We start from the raw sequence: 18,361 nt of genomic DNA on the forward strand, positions 1-18,361 counted from the left end.
CACACCTGGAGTATTGTGTTCAGTTTTGGTCTCCTTACTTGAGAAAGGACGTACTGGCGCTGGAGGGTGTGCAGAGGAGATTCACTAGGTTAATCCCAGAGCTGAAGGGGTTGGATTATGAGGAGAGGTTGAGTAGACTGGGACTGTACTCGTTGGAATTTAGAAGGATGAGGGGGGATCTTATAGAAACATTTAAAATTATGAAGGGAATAGATAGGATAGATGCGGGCAGGTTGTTTCCACTGGCGGGTGACAGCAGAACTAGGGGGCATAGCCTCAAAATAAGGGGAAGTAGATTTAGGACTGAGTTTAGGAGGAACTTCCTCACCCAAAGGGTTGTGAATCTATGGAATTCCTTGCCCAGTGAAGCAGTTGAGGCTCCTTCATTACATGTTTTTAAGGTAACGATAGATAGTTTTTTGAAGAAAAAGGGATTAAGGGTTATGGTGTTCGGGCCGGAAAGTGGAGCTGAGTCCACAAAAGATCAGCCATGATCTAATTGAATGGCGGAGCAGGCTCGAGGGGCCAGATGGCCTACTCCTGCTCCTAGTTCTTATGTTCTTATGTGTGCTCGAGGTTGGAGCAGCCCTGTCATTCCTTAGTTTACTAATAACCTTGCTACTGCTAATAAACCTTACTAATATTAATGAGCCTTATTAATACTAATAAACCCTGCTAATATACATTATTCTTACTAATAGAACTCTACAAGATTATGAAAGGCATGGATAGAGTGCATGGGCAGGCACTCTTTCCCAGGGTGAAGGAGTCAATCACTTGGGGGGGCATAGGTTTAAGGTCTGTGGGACAAAGTTTAGAGGAGATCTACGAGGCAGGGTCTTTACACAGAGTGGAAAGTTCCTGGAATAGGCTGCCAGGGGAGGTTGTGGAAGCAGATACATTAACGGCGTTCAAAAGGCATCTCGATGACTACATGGATAGGATAGGTATTGAGGGATATGGCACAAGGAAGTGCTGAGGGTTTTGGCCAAGGGTGGTATCATGAACGGTACAGTCTTGTAGGGACGAAGGGCCAGTTCCTGTGCTGTATTCTTTGTTCTTTGTAATAGACATACCTTTTCAAAAATAAGTTGGATAAGACTCAGCAGATCATTCCCTCGTTCAGATAGGGTAAACAGGAAATACCCAACAGCCAATCACCTACCTTTGAGGTCCCAACTCAATTTTTGCTTTCCAAATACAGAGTCTGACTAGCACTGCTTGCTGCTTTCTATCCCAAAGTCTCACACATGTTCCCTTGCTGCTATATCTTCTGAGGACTTGAGTTCTCTTCTGCTGCTTCCAGTCTTTTCAGTCTATCCCGCACTGGATATTTTCAGGAAGTCTCCCATCCAAGTACTGAACATTCCTGAGTCTGCATAGTGTTATGAGGTCAGACACAATCAGGCATTTTCAGACTAGCATGGCCACAGGCAAGGAAACCAAATGAACTCTTTTTAGTCAGGTCATGGGGCGGCTACTCCCCATTATCTAGTCACATTTTCTATTGAAAATATTTCAATTTGAAATACAGATTTTCGATCTGTCCAATTTTCAGTAGCATCTGTTTTAATCATAATGTTTTACACTCATGTTCACTTCATATGCATTCAGTATTTGTTTTATGTTACTCTTACTTCACAGGGTCTATCCACTGCATGACAGTTCTCAGATTCTGACTGTTCGAAACTCATCATACACTCATGAGATTAGTGCTATCTGGGAATATTACTATCTACAGCATCAAAATTGGCACATTATATATGGACACCATAGCAAATGGTGGGTTTGGGAAAAAGTGCTAGAAATTGTTAAAGCCAGTTTGAAACAGATTGAAATATATCTGGAAAGAATACAGAATGGTAAGTTTGAACTTTAAAAAGAAGTTAATCTTAGTTTAAACATGAGAATATTATGCAATTTTCCTCATATCTTTGAGCTTGAGTTTTAGTCAAAAAGATCAGATGTAATTAGCCAGCAACAAGTAGATGCTTTTTGGATCATTTGATGCTTGTTCCTGTGTGAACCTAGACAGTAAATCACAGCCAGAGAACACGACAGTCAATCCCAATCCCGTCCTTGCCTGACATTCAATGATGTACACTTGTAGCAGTAGAAAACCCAAATAAATTTGGGCGGGATGCTCCCATCGGGCGGCTAAGTGCCGACGTGGGCCACTCCAGCTGCCGATCCACCCCCCCCCCCCCCCCCCCCCAGGCTTCCCTCGGCCTCTTCAACGCTGAGGTCCCGCCGGATCAGAGGATGTTAGACAGGCGCTGGTTTTTTGATGACAGCCGCTCGGCCCATCCGTGCCGGAGAATCGGCGTGCAGGCCTGTACGGGCCCGGGCTGGAGAGTCGACGCATACCCCACCTGGCGCTGCGCCGACCACGCCGGCCCCAAAGGCGGCAATTCTCCACTCTGCGGAGAATCGCGTCCCAGCATCGGGGCGGCGTGGTGCGATTCGCACGGCCCATCGGCGATTCTCCGACCCGGGTGGGGGGGGGGGTTGGAGAATTCCGCCCCTTATCTTTCTTAAACTCAAGAACACTGACAATAATTGTCGCAGCCTACTATCACCTTATCTAGGATGGATGGTGACAGGGTAAAAATAGCATGAACAAATATAATGACAATTTGCCGATGGATGTCTGACACAGAGGAGAACATCAATTTACCCTCACCATAAACAAGAAAAAGGTGAATAAACATATCCGAATAGAGTGCAAGCACATCTCAACCACAAATCCACATATGATTTAGGAGCAGTAGGAGACCCTTGAGCCCTCGAGCCAATGCACCATCCTATAAGATCACGGCTGATCTGATTGAAATCTCAACTCCACATTCCCAACTACCCCTGATAACCATTCACCCCCATGCTTATCCATCTTTTCTACCTCTGCCTTAAAAATATTCAAATATTCAGGGTTTTTTGCACTGGAGTGCTGAACCTGGTGCATTTGAGTGCTACAGTGAGGGTTTGGTGACTGAGGAAGTATAAGGGTTCATTTTTATCTAAAGTCTAGTATTTCTTTTATTTAGTTAATTAACTTAAAAGTTGTTGTTTGGTTTAGAAGAAGGTGAATTTTGAATCAGCTTTAAACAAGGTTCTACCTGTAGGTACTTACAGCTGGAGCTTGTTAATTAGTTAATTGCATTAGGCCAGTTTTCAGAGGCTAGATTCACAGTATAAAAAGGATCCAGCTACAGTGCAGACTTTGTTTGCACTGGAGTGCTGAACTTGGTGCATTTAAGTGCTACAGTGAGAGTTTGGTGACTGAGGGAGTGTTGAATCTGGTGCATTTGAGTGCTATAGTGAGAGTTTGGTGACTGAGGGAGTGCTGAACGTGGTGCATTTGAGTGCTACAGTGAGAGTTTGGTGACTGACGGAGTGCTGAATCTGGGGCATTTGAACGCTATAGTGAGAGTTTGGTGACTGAGGGAGTGCTGAACTTGGTGCATTTAAGTGCTACAGTGAGAGTTTGGTGACTGAGGGAGTGCTGAACGTGGTGCATTTGAGTGCTACAGTGAGAGTTTGGTGACTGACGGAGTGCTGAATCTGGTGCATTTGAGTGCTATAGTGAGAGTTTGGTGACTGAGGGAGTGCTGAACTTGGTGCATTTGAGTGCTACAGTGAGAGTTTGGTGACTGAGGGAGTGCTGAACTTGGTGCATTTGAGTGCTACAGTGAGAGTTTGGTGACTGAGGGAGTTAGGTGAGGAGGGAGAAAGTTACTCCTTTCATTTCATTTCCGCAAAGAGCGTGAAGGGAGCCCGGAGTTTACAGAGAGTACAGCTGACTGGAAGCAGAGTCGGAGGGCGGAGGTCCAGTTGGTCTACGGGGCAGCTAATTCTGTAAAGTAAGAGGGGATGGAAGCTAGGGCAGTTGCATGCTGCTCCTGTAGGATGTGGGTGGTGAGGGATACCACTGGTGTCCCCGCTGACTATACCTGCAGGAAGTGCACCCAACTCCAGCTCCTCAGAGACCGTGTTAGGGAACTGGAGCTGGAGCTGGATGAACTTCGGATCATCCGGGAGGCAGAGGGGGTTATCAAGAAGAGTTACAGGGAGGTAGCCACACCCAAGGTACTAGACAAGAGTAGCTGGGTTACAGTCAGGGGAAAGAAAACTAACAGGCAGACAGTGCAGGGATCCCTCGTGGCCGTTCCCTTCAAAACAAGTATACCGTTTTGGATGCTGTTGGGGGGGATGACCTACCAGGGGAAGGCCCTAGCGGCCAGGTCTATGGCACTGAGTCTGGCTCTGGGGCCCAGAAGGGAAGGGGGGAGAATAGAAAAGCAATAGTAATAGTAGATTCAATGGTTAGGGGAATAGATAGGAGATTCTGTGGTTGCAAGCGAGACTCCCGGAAGGTATGTTGCCTCCCGGGTGCCAGGGCTAGGGATGTGTCGGATCGTATCTTCAGGATCCTGAAGGGGGAGGGATAGCAGCCAGAAGTCGTGGTGCACATTGGTACCAACGACGTAGGTAGGAAAAGGGGTGTGGAGGTAATAAACAAGTTTAGGGAGTTAGGCTGGAAGTTAAAGGCCGGGACAGACAGAGTTGTCATCTCTGGTTTGTTGCCGGTGCCATGTGATAGCGAGGCTAGGAATAGGGAGAGAGTGCAGTTGAACACGTGGCTGCAGGAATGGTGTAGGAGGGAGGGCTTCAGGTATTTGGATAATTGGAGCGCATTCTGGGGAAGGTGGGACCTATACAAGCAGGACGGGTTGCATCTGAACCAGAGGGGCACCAATATCCTGGGAGGGAGGTTTTTTAGTACACTTCGGGAGGGTTTAAACTAATTTGGCAGGGGAATGGGAACCGGATTTGTAGTCCAGCAACTAAGGAAGCCGATATTCAGGACGCGAAAGCGTGTAGTGATGCAGTGGGGAAGGTATCACTGACAAAGGAGAGTACTTGCAGGCAAGGAGATGGGTTGAAGTGTGTATACTTCAACGCAAGAAGCATCAGGAATAAGGTGGGTGAACTTAAGGCATGGATCGGTACTTGGGACTACGATGTGGTGGCCATCACGGAAACTTGGATAGACGAGGGGCAGAAATGGTTGTTGGAGGTCCCTGGTTATAGATGTTTCAACAAGATTAAGGAGGATGGTAAAATAAGTGGGGGGTGGCATTGTTAATTCGAGATAGTATAACAGCTGCAGAAAGGCAGTTCATAGAATCATAGATTATCATAGAATTTACAGTGCAGAAGAAGGCCATTCGGCCCATCGAGTCTGCACTGGCTCTTGGAAAGAGCACCCTACCCAAGGTCAACACCTCTACCCTATCCCCATAACCCAGTAACCCCACCCAACACTAAGGGTTCTAAGTTCGAGGAGGATCTGCCTACTGAGGTAGTATGGGTTGAAGTCAGAAATTGGAATGGAGCAGTCACCTTTGTGGGAGTTTTCTATAGGCCCCCCAATAGCAGCAGAGATGTGGAGGAACAGATTGGGAAACAGATTTTGGAAAGGTGCAGAAGTCACAGGGTAGTAGTCATGGGTGACGTCAACTTCCCAAACATTGAGTGGAAACTCTTTAGATCAAATAGGGGTGGTATTTGTGCAGTGTGTCCAGGAAGCTTTTCTAACACAGTATGTAGATTGTCCGACCAGAGGGGAGGCCATATTGGATTTGGTACTTGGTAATGAACCAGGGCAGGTGATAGATTTGTTAATGGAGAGGGATAGGTGCGTGTAACAGGGCAAGGTTTACAATTGGGGGAAGGGTAAATACAATGCTGTCAGACAAGAATTGAAGTGCATAAGTTGGGAACGTCGGCTGTCAGGGAAGGACACAAGTGAAATGTGGAACTTGTTCAAGGAACAGGTACTGCGTGTCTTTGATATGTATGTCCCTGTCAGGCAGGGAAGAGAAGGTCGAGTGAGGGAACCATGGTTGACAAGAGAGGTTGAATGTCTTGTTAAGAGGAAGAAGGAGACTTATGTAAGGCTGAGGAAACAAGGTTCAGACAGGGCCTGGAGGGATACAAGATAGCCAGGAGGGAATTGAAGAAAGGGATTAGGAGAGCTAAGAGAGGGCATGAAAAATCTTTGGCGGGTAGGATCAAGGAAAACCCCAAGGCCTTTTACACATATGTGAGAAATATGAGAATGACTAGAGTGAGGGTAGGTCCGATCAAGGACAGTAGCGGGAGATTGTGTATTGAGTCTGAAGAGATATGAGAGGTCTTGAACAAGTACTTTTTTTCAGTATTTACAAACGAGAGGGGCCATATTGTTGGAGAGGATAGTATGAAACAGACTGGTAAGCTCGAGGAGATACTTGTTAGGAAGGAAGATGCGTTGGGCGTTTTGAAAAACTTGAGGATAGACAAGTCCCCCGGGCCTGACGGGACATATCCAAGGATTCTATGGGAAGCAAGAAATGAAATTGCAGAGCCGTTGGCAATGATCTTTTCGTCCTCGCTATCAACAGGGGTGGTACCAGGGGATTGGAGAGTGGCGAATGTTGTGCCCCTGGTCAAAAAAGGGAATAGGGATAACCCTGGGAATTACAGGCCAGTTAGTCTTACTTCAGTGGTAGGCAAAGTAATGGAAAGGGTACTGAGGGATAGGATTTCTGAGCATCTAGAAAGACACTGCTTGATTAGGGATAGTAAGCACGGATTTGTGAGGGGTAGGTCTTGCCCTACAAGTCTTATTGAATTCTTTGAGGAGGTGACCAAGCATGTGGATGAAGGTAAAGCAGTGGATGTAGTGTACATGGATTTTAGTAAGGCATTTGATAAGGTTCCCCCTGGGAGGCTTATACAGAAAGTAAGGAGGCATGGGATAGTGGGAAATTTGGCCAGTTGGATAACGAACTGGCTAACCGATAGAAGTCAGAGAGTGGTGGTGGATGGCAAATATTCAGCCTGGAGCCAAGTTACCAGTGGCGTACCGCAGGGATCAGTTCTGGGTCCTCTGCTGTTTGTGATTTTCATTAACGACTTGGATGAGGGAGTTGAAGGGTGGGTCAGTAAATTTGCAGATGATACGAAGATTGGTGGAGTTGTGGATAGTGAGGAGGGCTGTTGTCAGCTGCAAAGAGACATAGCTAGGATGCAGAGCTGGGCTGAGAAGTGGCAGATGGAGTTTAACCCTGTTAAGTGTGAGGTTGTCCATTTTGGAAGGACAAATATGAATGCGGAATACAGGGTTAACGGTAGGGTTCTTGGCAATGTAGAGGAGCAGAGAGATCTTGGGGTCTATGTTCATAGATCTTTGAAAGTTGCCACTTAAGTGGATAGAGCTGTGAAGAAGGCCTATGGTGTGCTAGCGTTCATTAGCAGAGGGATTGAATTTAAGAGCCGTGAGGTGATGATGCAGCTGTACAAAACCTTGGTCAGGCCACATTTGGAGTACTGTGTGCAGTTCTGGTCACCTCATTTTAGGAAGGATGTGGAAGCTTTGGAAAAGGTGCAAAGAAGATTTACCAGGATATTGCCTGGAATGGAGAGTCGGTCTTACGAGGAAAGGTTGAGGTGCTAGGCCTTTTCTCATTAGAACGGAGAAGGATGAGGGGTGATTTGATAGAGGTTTATAAGATGATCAGGGGAATAGATAGAGTAGACAGTCAGAGACCTTTTCCCCGGGTGGAACAAACCATTTCAAGGGGACATAAATTTAAGGTGAATGGTGGAAGATATAGGGGGGTTGTCAGAGGTAGGTTTAAACAATGACCCCTAGTTCTCGACTCCTCAACAAGAGGATTAGGATTTGATTTATTGTCACGTGTACCGAGGTACAGCGAAAAGTATTGTTCTGCGTGCAGCCAGACAGATCATTCCATACATGAAAAAAACATAGGACATACATAAACACACAATGTAAATACATAGGCACAAGCATTGGGAAACATCCTCTTCACAAGCAAATTGTCTAAACCGCTCATGGATCTTATATGTTTCAGTCAAGTCACCTCTGACTCTTCTAAGCTCCCAACAGCTATGGGTCGAACCTATCCAACCTTTTCTCGTAAGATAATCCACCCAACCAAGGTGTTCATTTAGAAAACTTCTCTGAACGGCTTCCAATGTAGTTAGGTTAGTCCTTAAATAAAGAGACCAATAGTGTACACGGTATTCCGGATGTGGTTTCACCAATGCCCTTTATAATTGTAACATAATGGGCGGGATTCTCCGTTGGCTGAGCCTGGAATCAGGTAATGCGATTGCGTGGTGAATAGGTTCTGACGTCAAAATCGGTGCGGGTACCGATTTGACACCATAACACAATTCTCCATCACCTCAACAGCGCCATCAATGCGTTCTGGAACTCACATACACTATACACCGTTTGCATTTCATTATCCGGCCTGACCCAGTATTCTCCGGGGCCTCCGCGATTCTCCTCCTCTGATGGGCCGAGTTCCGAGCTGCGAGGTTCACTTGTGTTTTTAAAACTCATGAAACCGGCATCATGGCTGATGAGGAAGAGACAGAAGAGATAGGACACAGAGACGTGACCGTGAGCTGCGGGGCTAGACACTGGTCGAGCTGGCTGGGATAGGGGGATTCCTGCTGGGACCGGGGGGGGGGGGGGGGGGGGGGGGGGCGGTAGAGGCAATGGCGATGGGGGAACAGGCCGAATGGCCGGGGGGTGCAGTGTCCAGTCCCAGACCGCCATTACAGCGGCCTACAAGGCAGCCATCTTGCTGCACACCCACTGACCACCCACCTTGACCACTGGTTCTGCAGAGTGACACCGGCCATGTGCGTGCCCACCCCAAACTCCGCCATACTCCCCCTCTACCCGTCCACCATTTGCTAATGGCCCACCCATGGCAACAGCCACAATAGCCCCTACAGGGACGCCAGACAGGGGCCATGGTGCATACCACTGGCGAGGGCAGTGCCAGCTGACGGCATCAGGGACAGTCGTCAGAGCCAGAGGCTCCCACAGTGCCAACCACCAACAGGCCAGGGGTGTGTGTGGCGTGGGGGGGGGACATGGGGGGGACATAGGCACGGGGTACGCACCATGCTAACTCCTCAGCCTTCCACCCCCTGCAGACAATGGATATTGGAATTCAACCAGTAATGGCGGCCTTCCTGCTAGTCGCCTCAGCCCTGGAGCTGCTCGAGGAGGAGGTAGCTGTAGAAGCGGAGCATGCCCCAGAGGAACTGAAGGCAGCTGCTTCCATCACCAGCCGGTCCTGTAAGACACAAGACACATGAATAGACCGCGGGCCGGGGGATAGTGGGGGTGTTAGGGTGAGTGTGAGGGTGGCGATGAGGTGGGGATGAGGATGAGGGTGGGAGTAAAGGTGGTGTGGTCGTGAGGATGGGATTAGTGAGGTGTGGGGGTGGTGTTGGGGGTGAGGGTTGTGTGGGGATGGTGTTGGGGGGCGGCGATGTGTTTGACACACATGCCATAGGGAACCGCAACTCAGCAGGGTTTCAGTTCCTTGCCTGATCTCCACCCCAGCGACCTCCCTGTCCTCTGGTCCTCCGACCCAGGGCCCTCTGCTCAGCCATGGTGAGGAGCCACAGGTCCAGCGGTCCCACCACATTTCTCCCTCTCCTGGCAGTTATGGGCGGCCTTCTTGGGGGAGGAACAGAAACGACAGTGTTAGACAGTCCGGAGAATGCAGCCCAGGGCAAGGTGGTGGTCAGAGTGGCCAGGGCACCGGCCATGGCAGCTGATGTGGGTGCCAACATGTGATGCAGGGTGGGGGTTATGGTTACGGGTGTGTGGGATGGGGGTTACTGCCAGGGGCACAGTGTTGCCTCCTGACCCTGGCCGCCCTGAGGAAGTCGTGCACTTTTTTACTGCACTGTTGGCCGGATCGGATGGTGTTGCTGGTGATGCTGACCGCCTCTGCAACCTGCGGCAGTGACAGCGAATGGCGGTGCGTGGCAGCCTCCTTCCCTGGCTGAGTACAGGGTGTCTGCCTCTCCTCCACCATGTCCAACAGGGTCTCCAGCTCGGCATCCGTAAATTGTGGGGCTGCATGTCTTGCTGCCATCTTGTTGGCTGGGATGGTGTTTATGGGGAGTGAAGTGTGTATATGCAGCTGCAGCTTGTCAGCCTCCTGAGTGTCAATCGTAAATCTGTCAAATCCGGCTTTGTTCCTCATTGGAATCGATTGTGTTCCACGTGGCGCCGGTGCTAGCTGCTCAACAGTCGCTGAATCGGACCAGATGCGGCATGAGTTTTGCTGTTGTGGCAGTCCACGAATCCTGCCCTGGCGTCAACCCTTAGGGCTGGATTCTCCGTACCGCCACGCCAGATTTCTGGTTCAGCACACTGGCAGGATACTCTGATTCACCAGCTGGTCAATGGGGTTTCCGTTGTGGAGCAGTCCCATGCCGTCGGGAAACCCCTAGGCTGCCGGTCAAATGGAGCATCCCGACGGTGGAGAATCCAGCCCTTAGTCTCAGGTATGGATAATCCAGCCCAGGGAGTCCAAAACGTGAAATATTGCAAGCAGCGTGCAAAGTCCTAGGGTTGTCTGCAAAATCTTAGATATTGTGTCGAAAAAGGAGGTCCAGTATCCAGCAAACTTATGACAAGACCAAAACACATGCATTTGGTTCGCTGGTGTAAGTGAACAGCGGTCACACTTGTTCTCCATGTCTTGACAGAATCCACTCATCCTTGCCTTTGTTCAATGTGTTCCATGTCGCACTTTGAACTGAACCAAACTCAGTCTGACAGAGGATGAAGTGGAATTTACCGTGTAGAGGGCTTCTCTCCAAATCTCTGCAGTAAGCACAGGGCCCAGTTCCTCCACCCATTCTCGTATATTCTATCCAAAACGCCAGGATCCAAAGCTACAATGAGGCTGTATAGATTAGAAATTGATCCTCTCCCCTGCTGTGCCAAGGCCAATATCTTTTCCAGCAGGGAAGAAGGAGGGGCCAGAGCCAAGGAAGAAAAGAACTGACATGAGAAGCCCCAAATTTGAAAAAAACGGAAAAGGTTGGGAACAGTTCGATTGCATCTGGCTTGAGTTTTTCAAGGGTGGCAAAGCCTCTATCTAGAAATAAGTCCCCAAAGTGTACCAGACCTCCCGTTCTACAAAACTTGAACGATTCAAGCTCGAATGCACAAAGAGGTAGTTGTCACATAGTGGGGCAAGTGAGGGCAGTGAGAGAAGACTAAAGTGCTGCTGAAACTGCTTCCAAACCCTGAGGGAGGAAATTACAACAGGGTTTGAGGAAAGACCTAACGGGGAAAAGGGCAGCGTTGCAGCAATTATGGCGTCTAGGGAGGAGGCTGTGGCACAAGACCATGCCTCCAACCTCTTATAAAATTTGGATGGGAAGTCGTCAGGACTGGGGGCTTTGCTGGATTGCTGCCAACCGACACATTTTTGTATTTCTTCTGGACTTAAGGGGGAATTCCAGTTCCCGTTTCCTGTCTTGCTCAATGGTCGGGATGTGTAAACCATCTAGAAACTTCATTATGTCTAAGGTATCTGGAGGAGGCACTGTCTCATATATATAGCTCAATGTAAAATGTACTGAAATGAAATGAAAATGAAAATCGCTTATTGTCACGAGTGGGCTTCAATGAAGTTACTGTGAAAAGCCCCTAGTCGCCACATTCCGGCGCCTGTTCAGGGAGGCTGTTACGGGAATCGAACCGTGCTGCTGGCCTGCTTTGGTCTGCTTTCAAAGCCAGCGATTTAGCCCAGTGTGCTAAACAGCCCCTGCATTTATCTGGAGAGGGGCTGAGATGAGGTTACCTTCTTTGCTCCAAATCTGAGGAATTTCTCTGAAGGCTGCCTGCTTGTTGAGTTAATCTTCATAGAAGGTGCCCCTAGAACGTCGTAACTGATATTCCGCTTTGCTCATGCAGATCCATTCAAATTGAAATTGCAGGTATTTTCTTTGCATCAGTAATTCCGGAGTTTGGGAAAAAGAATATTGGTGATCAACCTCCAAGAAGGAGTCTTTTGTAGTTCTTCTCCCTCTTTTTTCACAATGTGAGCTTTGTATGAGATAATCTCTCCCCTTATTATGACCTTCAGGGTTTCCCAGAGTGTTGAACAATAGAACATTGCAGTACAGGCCCTTAGCCCTCGATGTTGCGTCGACCTGTGAAACCACTCTAAAGCCCATCTACACTATTCCCTTGTCATCCATATGTTTATCCAATAACCATTTAAATGCCCTTAATGTTGGCCAGTCCACTACTGTTGCAGGCAGGACATTCCACACCCCTACTACTCTCTGAGTAAAGAACCTACCTCTGATATCTGTCCTATATCTATCTCCCCTCAATTTAATGCTATGTCCCCTCGTGCTAGCCATCACCATCCGAGGGAAAATGCTCTCACTGTCCACCCTATCTAATCCTCTGATCATCTTGTATGCCTCAATTAAGTCACCTCTTAACCTTCTTCTCTCTAACAAAAACAGCCTCAAATCCCTCAGCATTTCCTCATAAGATCTTCCCTCCATACCAGGCAACATCCTGGTAAATCTCCTCTGCACCTTTTCCAATGCTTCGACATCCTTCCAATAATGCGGCGACCAGAACTGCACGCAATACTCCAAATGCCGCACCAGAGTTTTGTACAGCTACAACATGACCTCATGGCTCCGAAACTCAATCCCTCTACCAATAAAAGCTAACACACCATACGCCTTCTTAATAAACCTATCAACTTGGGTGGCAACTTTCAGGGATCTATGTACATGGACACTGAGATCCCTCTGCTCATCCACACTACCAAGAATCTTACCATTAGCCCAGTACTCTGTATTCCTGTTCCTCCTTCCAAAATGAATCACCTCACATTTTTCTGCATTAAACTCCATTTGCCACATCTCAGCCCAGCTCTGCAGCTTATCTATATCCTTCTGTAACCTGCAACATCCTTCCGCACTGACCGCAACTCCACCGACTTTAGTGTTATCCGCAAATTTACTCGCCCATCCTTCTACGCCCTCCTCCAGGTCATTTATAAAAATAACAAACAGCAGTGGCCCCAAAACAGATCCTTGTGGTACACCACTATTAACTGAACTTCAGGCTGAACATTTCCCATCAACCACCACCCTCTGTCATCTGACAGCTAGCCAATTTCTGATCCAAACCGCGAAATCACCCTCAATCCCATTTTGTACGAGAAACTGACTCTGTTTTGTTGAGTTTGATAAAGTCTGCTACAGCAGCAGACCATCGCTCTCAAAATTTGTCATCAGACATTAAAGTCGTGTCTAGTCTCCCTGACAGGACTCAGGGGGGCCAAAATCAAAGCAAAATTCAATAACATGAGGGGCATGGTCCGAGATGACAATTGCTGAGTACTCAGCTGCTCTCACTAAGTGGAGGAGGGATTTGGTCAACAACAAAAAAATCAATTCGGGAATAGGGGCTGTGAACACGCAAAACAAAAGAAAACTCTTTACTATTTGGATGCAGAAAATGCCACGGATCAACCCCTCCAATCCTATCTATGAAAGAGGTCAGTGCCCTGGACATCCCCTTTTGCGGCCAGGATTTGGACATAAAGTAGGATCCAAGACATAGGGCACGATTTAATGGCCACACTGCAGCCGAAAAGCAGCTCGCCGCGGCGTAGCATGGCCGGTAATAGCCGGGAGACCCCGCTCCGAGATCTACCCAGCTTGCAACGCCTCGCGAGATTGCATTGTGACGTGAATCCGTGCATCAGATTCCTGAGTTTCCCCAAAGCGTGGGATCAATCTTCCTTGCCTCAGAGACCTCGGGCAAGTACCGTTCAGTACTGGTGTCCACAAATGGGGACCAGACGGAACGGCACTCGTGGGTGTCTCTCAGGGGATCAGAGGCCCCTAGGTGGCCTCTTTCACCAAAAGACTTTATGGTGAAACAGTTCAGGAACAGTGAAGAACCTTCCAAGTGATTTTTCACAGTGCTCAGCAAAGGTTTAAAGCAACAAAAAGGAAGGAAGGTAGAAAGAGGGAAAGTCGACCATGGATATCTAAGGAAATAGGGGAGAGTATCAAATTCAAGAAAGAAACATACAAAGTGGCAAAGGTTAGTGGGAGACTAGAGGACTGGGAAATCTTTAGGTTGCAACAGAAAGCTACTAAAAAGCTATAAAGAAGAGTAAGATAGATTATGAGAGTAAACTTGCTCAGAATATAAAAACAGATAGTAAAAATTTCTACAAATATATACAACAAAAAAGAGTGGCTAAGGTAAATATTGGTCCTTTAGAGGATGACAAGGGAGTTTTAATAATGGGAGATGAGGAAATGGCTGAGGAACTGAACAGGTTTTTTGGGTCGGTTTTCACAGTGGAAGACACAAATAACATGCCAGTGACTGATGGAAATGAGACTATGACAGATGAGGACCTTGAGATGATTGTTATCACTAAGGAGGGAGTGATGGGCAAGCTAATGGGGCTAAAGGTCGACGAGTCTCCTGGCCCTGATGGAATGCATCCCAGAGTGATAAAAGAGATGGCTAGGGAAATTGCAAATGCACTAGTGATAATTTACCAAAATTCACTAGACTCTGGGGTGGTCACGGCAGATTGGAAATGATCAAACGTGACACCACTGTTTAAAAAAGGAGGTAGGCACAAAGCGGATAATTATAGGCCAGTGAGCTTAACTTCGCTAGCAGGGAAGGTGCTGGAATCTATCATCAAGGAAGAAATAGCGAGGCATCTGGATGGAAATTGTTCCATTGGGCAGACGCAGCATGGGTTCATAAAGGGCAGGTTGCGCCTAACTAATTTAGTGGAATTTTTTGAGGACATTACTAGTGCGGTAGATAACGGGGAGCCAATGGATATGGTATATCTGGATTTCCAGAAAGCTTTTGACAAGGTGCCACACTAAAGGTTGCTGCATAAGATAAAGATGCATGGGATTAAGGGTAAAGTAGTAGCATGGATGGAGGATTGGTTAATTAATAGAAAGCAAAGAGTGGGGATTAATGGGTGTTTCTCTGGTTGGCAATCAGTAGTTAGTAGTCCCTCAGGGATCAGTAGTCCCTCAGGGATCAGTGTTGGGCCCGCAATTGTTCGCAGTTTACATAGATGATCTGGAGTTGGGAACCAAGTGCCATGTGTCCACATTTGCAGACAATACGAAGATGAGTGGTAAAGCAAAAGTGCAGAGGATACTGGAAGTCTGCAGAGGGATTTGGATAGGTTAAGTGAATGGGCTAGGGTCTGACAGATGGAATACAATGCTGACAAATGTGAAGTTATCCATTTTGGGAGGAATAACAGCAAACTGGATTATTATTTAAATGATATAATATTAAAACATGCTGCTGTACAGAGAGACCTGGGTGTGCTAGTGCATGAGTCGCAAAAAGTTGGTTTACAGGTGCAACAGGTGATTATTTGATCATAGAATTTACAGTGCAGAATGAGGCCATTCGGCCCATCGAGTCTGCACTGGCTCCTGGAAAGAGCATCCTACCCAAGGTCAACACCTCCACCCTATCCCCATAACCCAGTAACCCCACCCAACACTAAGGGCAATTTTGGACACTAAGGGCAATTTATCATGTCCAATCCACCTAACTTGCACATCTTTGGACCGTGGGAGGAAACCAGAGCACCCTGAGGAAACCCACGCACACACGGGGAGGATGTGCAGACTCCGCACAGACAGTGACCCAAGCCGGAATCGAACCTGGGACCCTGGAGTTGTGAAGCGATTGCGCTATTCACAATGCTACTGTGCTGCAAATGGAGTTTTGTCCTTCATTGTTAGAGGGATGGAGTTTAAGACTAGGGAGGTTATGCTGCAATTGTATAAGGTGTTAGTGAGGCCACACCTGGAGTATTCTGTTCAGTTTTGGTCTCCTTACCTGAGAAAGGACGTACTGGCGCTGGAGGGTGTGCAGAGGAGATTCACTAGGTTAATCCCAGAGTTGAGGGGGTGGATTACGAGGAGAGGTTGAGTAGACTGGGACTGTACTTGTGAAATTTAGAAAGCTGCAGGGGGATCTTATAGAAACATATAAAATTATGAAGGGAATAGATAGGATAGATGCGGGCAGGATGTTTCCACTGGCGGGTGAAAGCAGAACTAGGGGACATAGCCTCAAAATAAGGGGAAGTAGATTTAGGACTGAGCTTAGGAGGAACTTCTGCACCCAAAGGGTTGTGAATCTATGGAATTCCTTGCCCAGTGAAGCAGTTGAGGCTCCTTCATTAAATGTTTTTAAGATAAAGATAGATAGGTTTTTGAAGAATAAAGGGATTAAGGGTTATGTTGTTCGGGCCGGGAAGTGGAGCTGAGTCCACAAAAGAGCAGCCATAATCTCATTGAATGGCGGAGCAGGCTCGAGGGGCCAGATGGCCTACTCCTACTCCTAATTCTTATGTTCTTGTGTTCTCATGTATGTCTTTGGGCAGGTTGGTACCCTGACAACGCTGGTGCCACCTGGGAACCCTGGCTCTGCCAGAATGCCACTCTAGCAGTGCAACCTGGGTGCCAGTTTGGCACAGCCAAGATACCCAGGTGGTGCCAGCTTGCAGGGGCACTGCCAGGGTGACAGGTTGGCATTGCCAAAGTGCCAAGCTGACATTTTGTGCAGGTGCGATCAGGTCTGGGGTTCCAGGCACAGGTGTTGGGGTGTGCAGGGGGGTGCTGGAGATCCTCATATAGTATGCTGGGGCTTATGGGAAGGGATCGGAGATTGCTTCAGGGACCTCGGAGTGGGAAAATGAGCTAAATCGCTGGCTTTTAAAGCAGACCAAGCAGGCCAGCAGCACGGTTCGATTCCCGTACCAGCCTCCCCGGACAGGCGCCGGAATGTGGCGACTAGGGGCTTTTCACAGTAACTTCATTGAAGCCTACTCGTGACAATAAGCGATTTTCATTTCATTTCAGGGTCAGCCATTACATCTGTAGTTCAGCAAGCAAGTAATCTTGTAATTCTAATCCTGAAGAGATCCATCAAGACAGAAGCCTGCCAGTCCAAAGACCTGACAAATACAAATTAGTGGACAGCATCAAACTACCATCTATACCCTCCCTGCCCCAATCCCCCCTAACTCCTCAACCCCCAATAAAAACATCAAATTTGCATAAAACCTGAACTCTCTGACACTATAATCTGAGATCCCACCTCGCTGAGTGTTTGCGTGTAGGAGCTGCAGAATACCCACATTTGTACCTTCCCATCTCTAACTATAGCTGAGAGGCTCTCCAAACGGCCCTATATTAAAAATTGAGGAAAATCATTAACAGTATTAAAAGAAAATTCACTTATAACAATCCAGTGTCAACGACAGCAATAACTTTTCAGTGTAATTAATTTTTTTAAAATTTAGAGTACCCAATTATTTTCTCCAATTAAGAGGCAATTTAGCATGGCCAATCCACCTACCCTGCACAACTTTGGGTTGTGGGGGTGAAACCCATGCAGACATGGGGAGGATGTGCAAACTCCACACAGACAGTGACCCAGGGTCGGGATTGAACCCGGGTCCTCAGTGTTGTAGGCAGCAGTGCTAACCACTGCGTCACTCTCTGCCCACACTCTGCCTAACTTCCAAATGTACAGCAATTTAACTTTTAGTCAAAAATAAAGAAAGGTTTATGCAGAATTCGAACCAGTTTCTTAACAAAAGTGTTCACATCATCTAGGGAGTCGCTGATCTTTTCCCTCGACAGAGCCTCAAAGGCAGGCCATGTATAGTAGCCCAATCAGGATACCTTTCTTGAATAGGGCAGATTAAATGCTGCTCTATTTTTCGCCAAATCAGCGCTAAGGTCCTGGTATAGCCGGATCGAGTGACCCTCCCATTTAACATCCCGGTGCCCCCTGGCCCACTGCAGAATCTGCTCTTTTTCTTTAAAATTATGGAACCTTAAGATAATTGCTCAAGGGGATTCCTCTGCAGGAGGGGTTAGTCCCGATGGGGGGATTTGAGAACCTTCTCGCCCACCATCTTAAACAGTAGGCTGGTATGTTCTGTGAGTCCCCTTCGGCAAACCCAAGAGGCGGATGTTTTGTCTTCGAGACATGTTCTCCAGGTCACTTACTTTATTTTTCAAAAACTTTTTTGACTCCAGTACGGGTGACAAGTTTTTTTCGAGCACCGTGATCCGTTTGCTATGGTCGGAAAGGGCCACCTTCATATTTTTTACTGTGTCACCCAAGCTTCCATATTTCTGTTTATCTCTTCCAGTTGGTTTGAAATTTGATTTCGGGATTCATCTACTGATTATTCACTTCTCTATCCAGTTCCCATTGATATTTTGTCAGCTCCATCGTCACGATGCGGCTGATGTTTGTTGTGTTCTGTGATATAACTGTTGTAATGATGTACACAGAACATATAGTTGTTTAACTATACATCTGATTGATCAACAAACATGTGGAAAAGATACCTAACAAACTATAATACAGACGGATGGCTACTAAATCAAT

The 18,361-nt window shown here is 47.4% G+C and overlaps 1 protein-coding gene across 1 annotated transcript in view; it reads left to right on the plus strand.

Annotated features, from left to right (window-relative positions):
- The window catches only part of ak9 (adenylate kinase 9), a 457,701-nt gene that overhangs the window by 387,143 nt on the left and 52,197 nt on the right, over positions 1–18,361 (plus strand). The window contains exon 36 of the mRNA XM_038801009.1: positions 1,645–1,862. Coding sequence (XP_038656937.1) covers positions 1,645–1,862 — 218 coding nt within the window. The remainder of the gene's footprint in view (positions 1–1,644; positions 1,863–18,361) is intronic.

Source organism: Scyliorhinus canicula, chromosome 6, assembly GCF_902713615.1.
Source record: "Scyliorhinus canicula chromosome 6, sScyCan1.1, whole genome shotgun sequence".
NCBI lineage: Eukaryota > Metazoa > Chordata > Chondrichthyes > Carcharhiniformes > Scyliorhinidae > Scyliorhinus > Scyliorhinus canicula.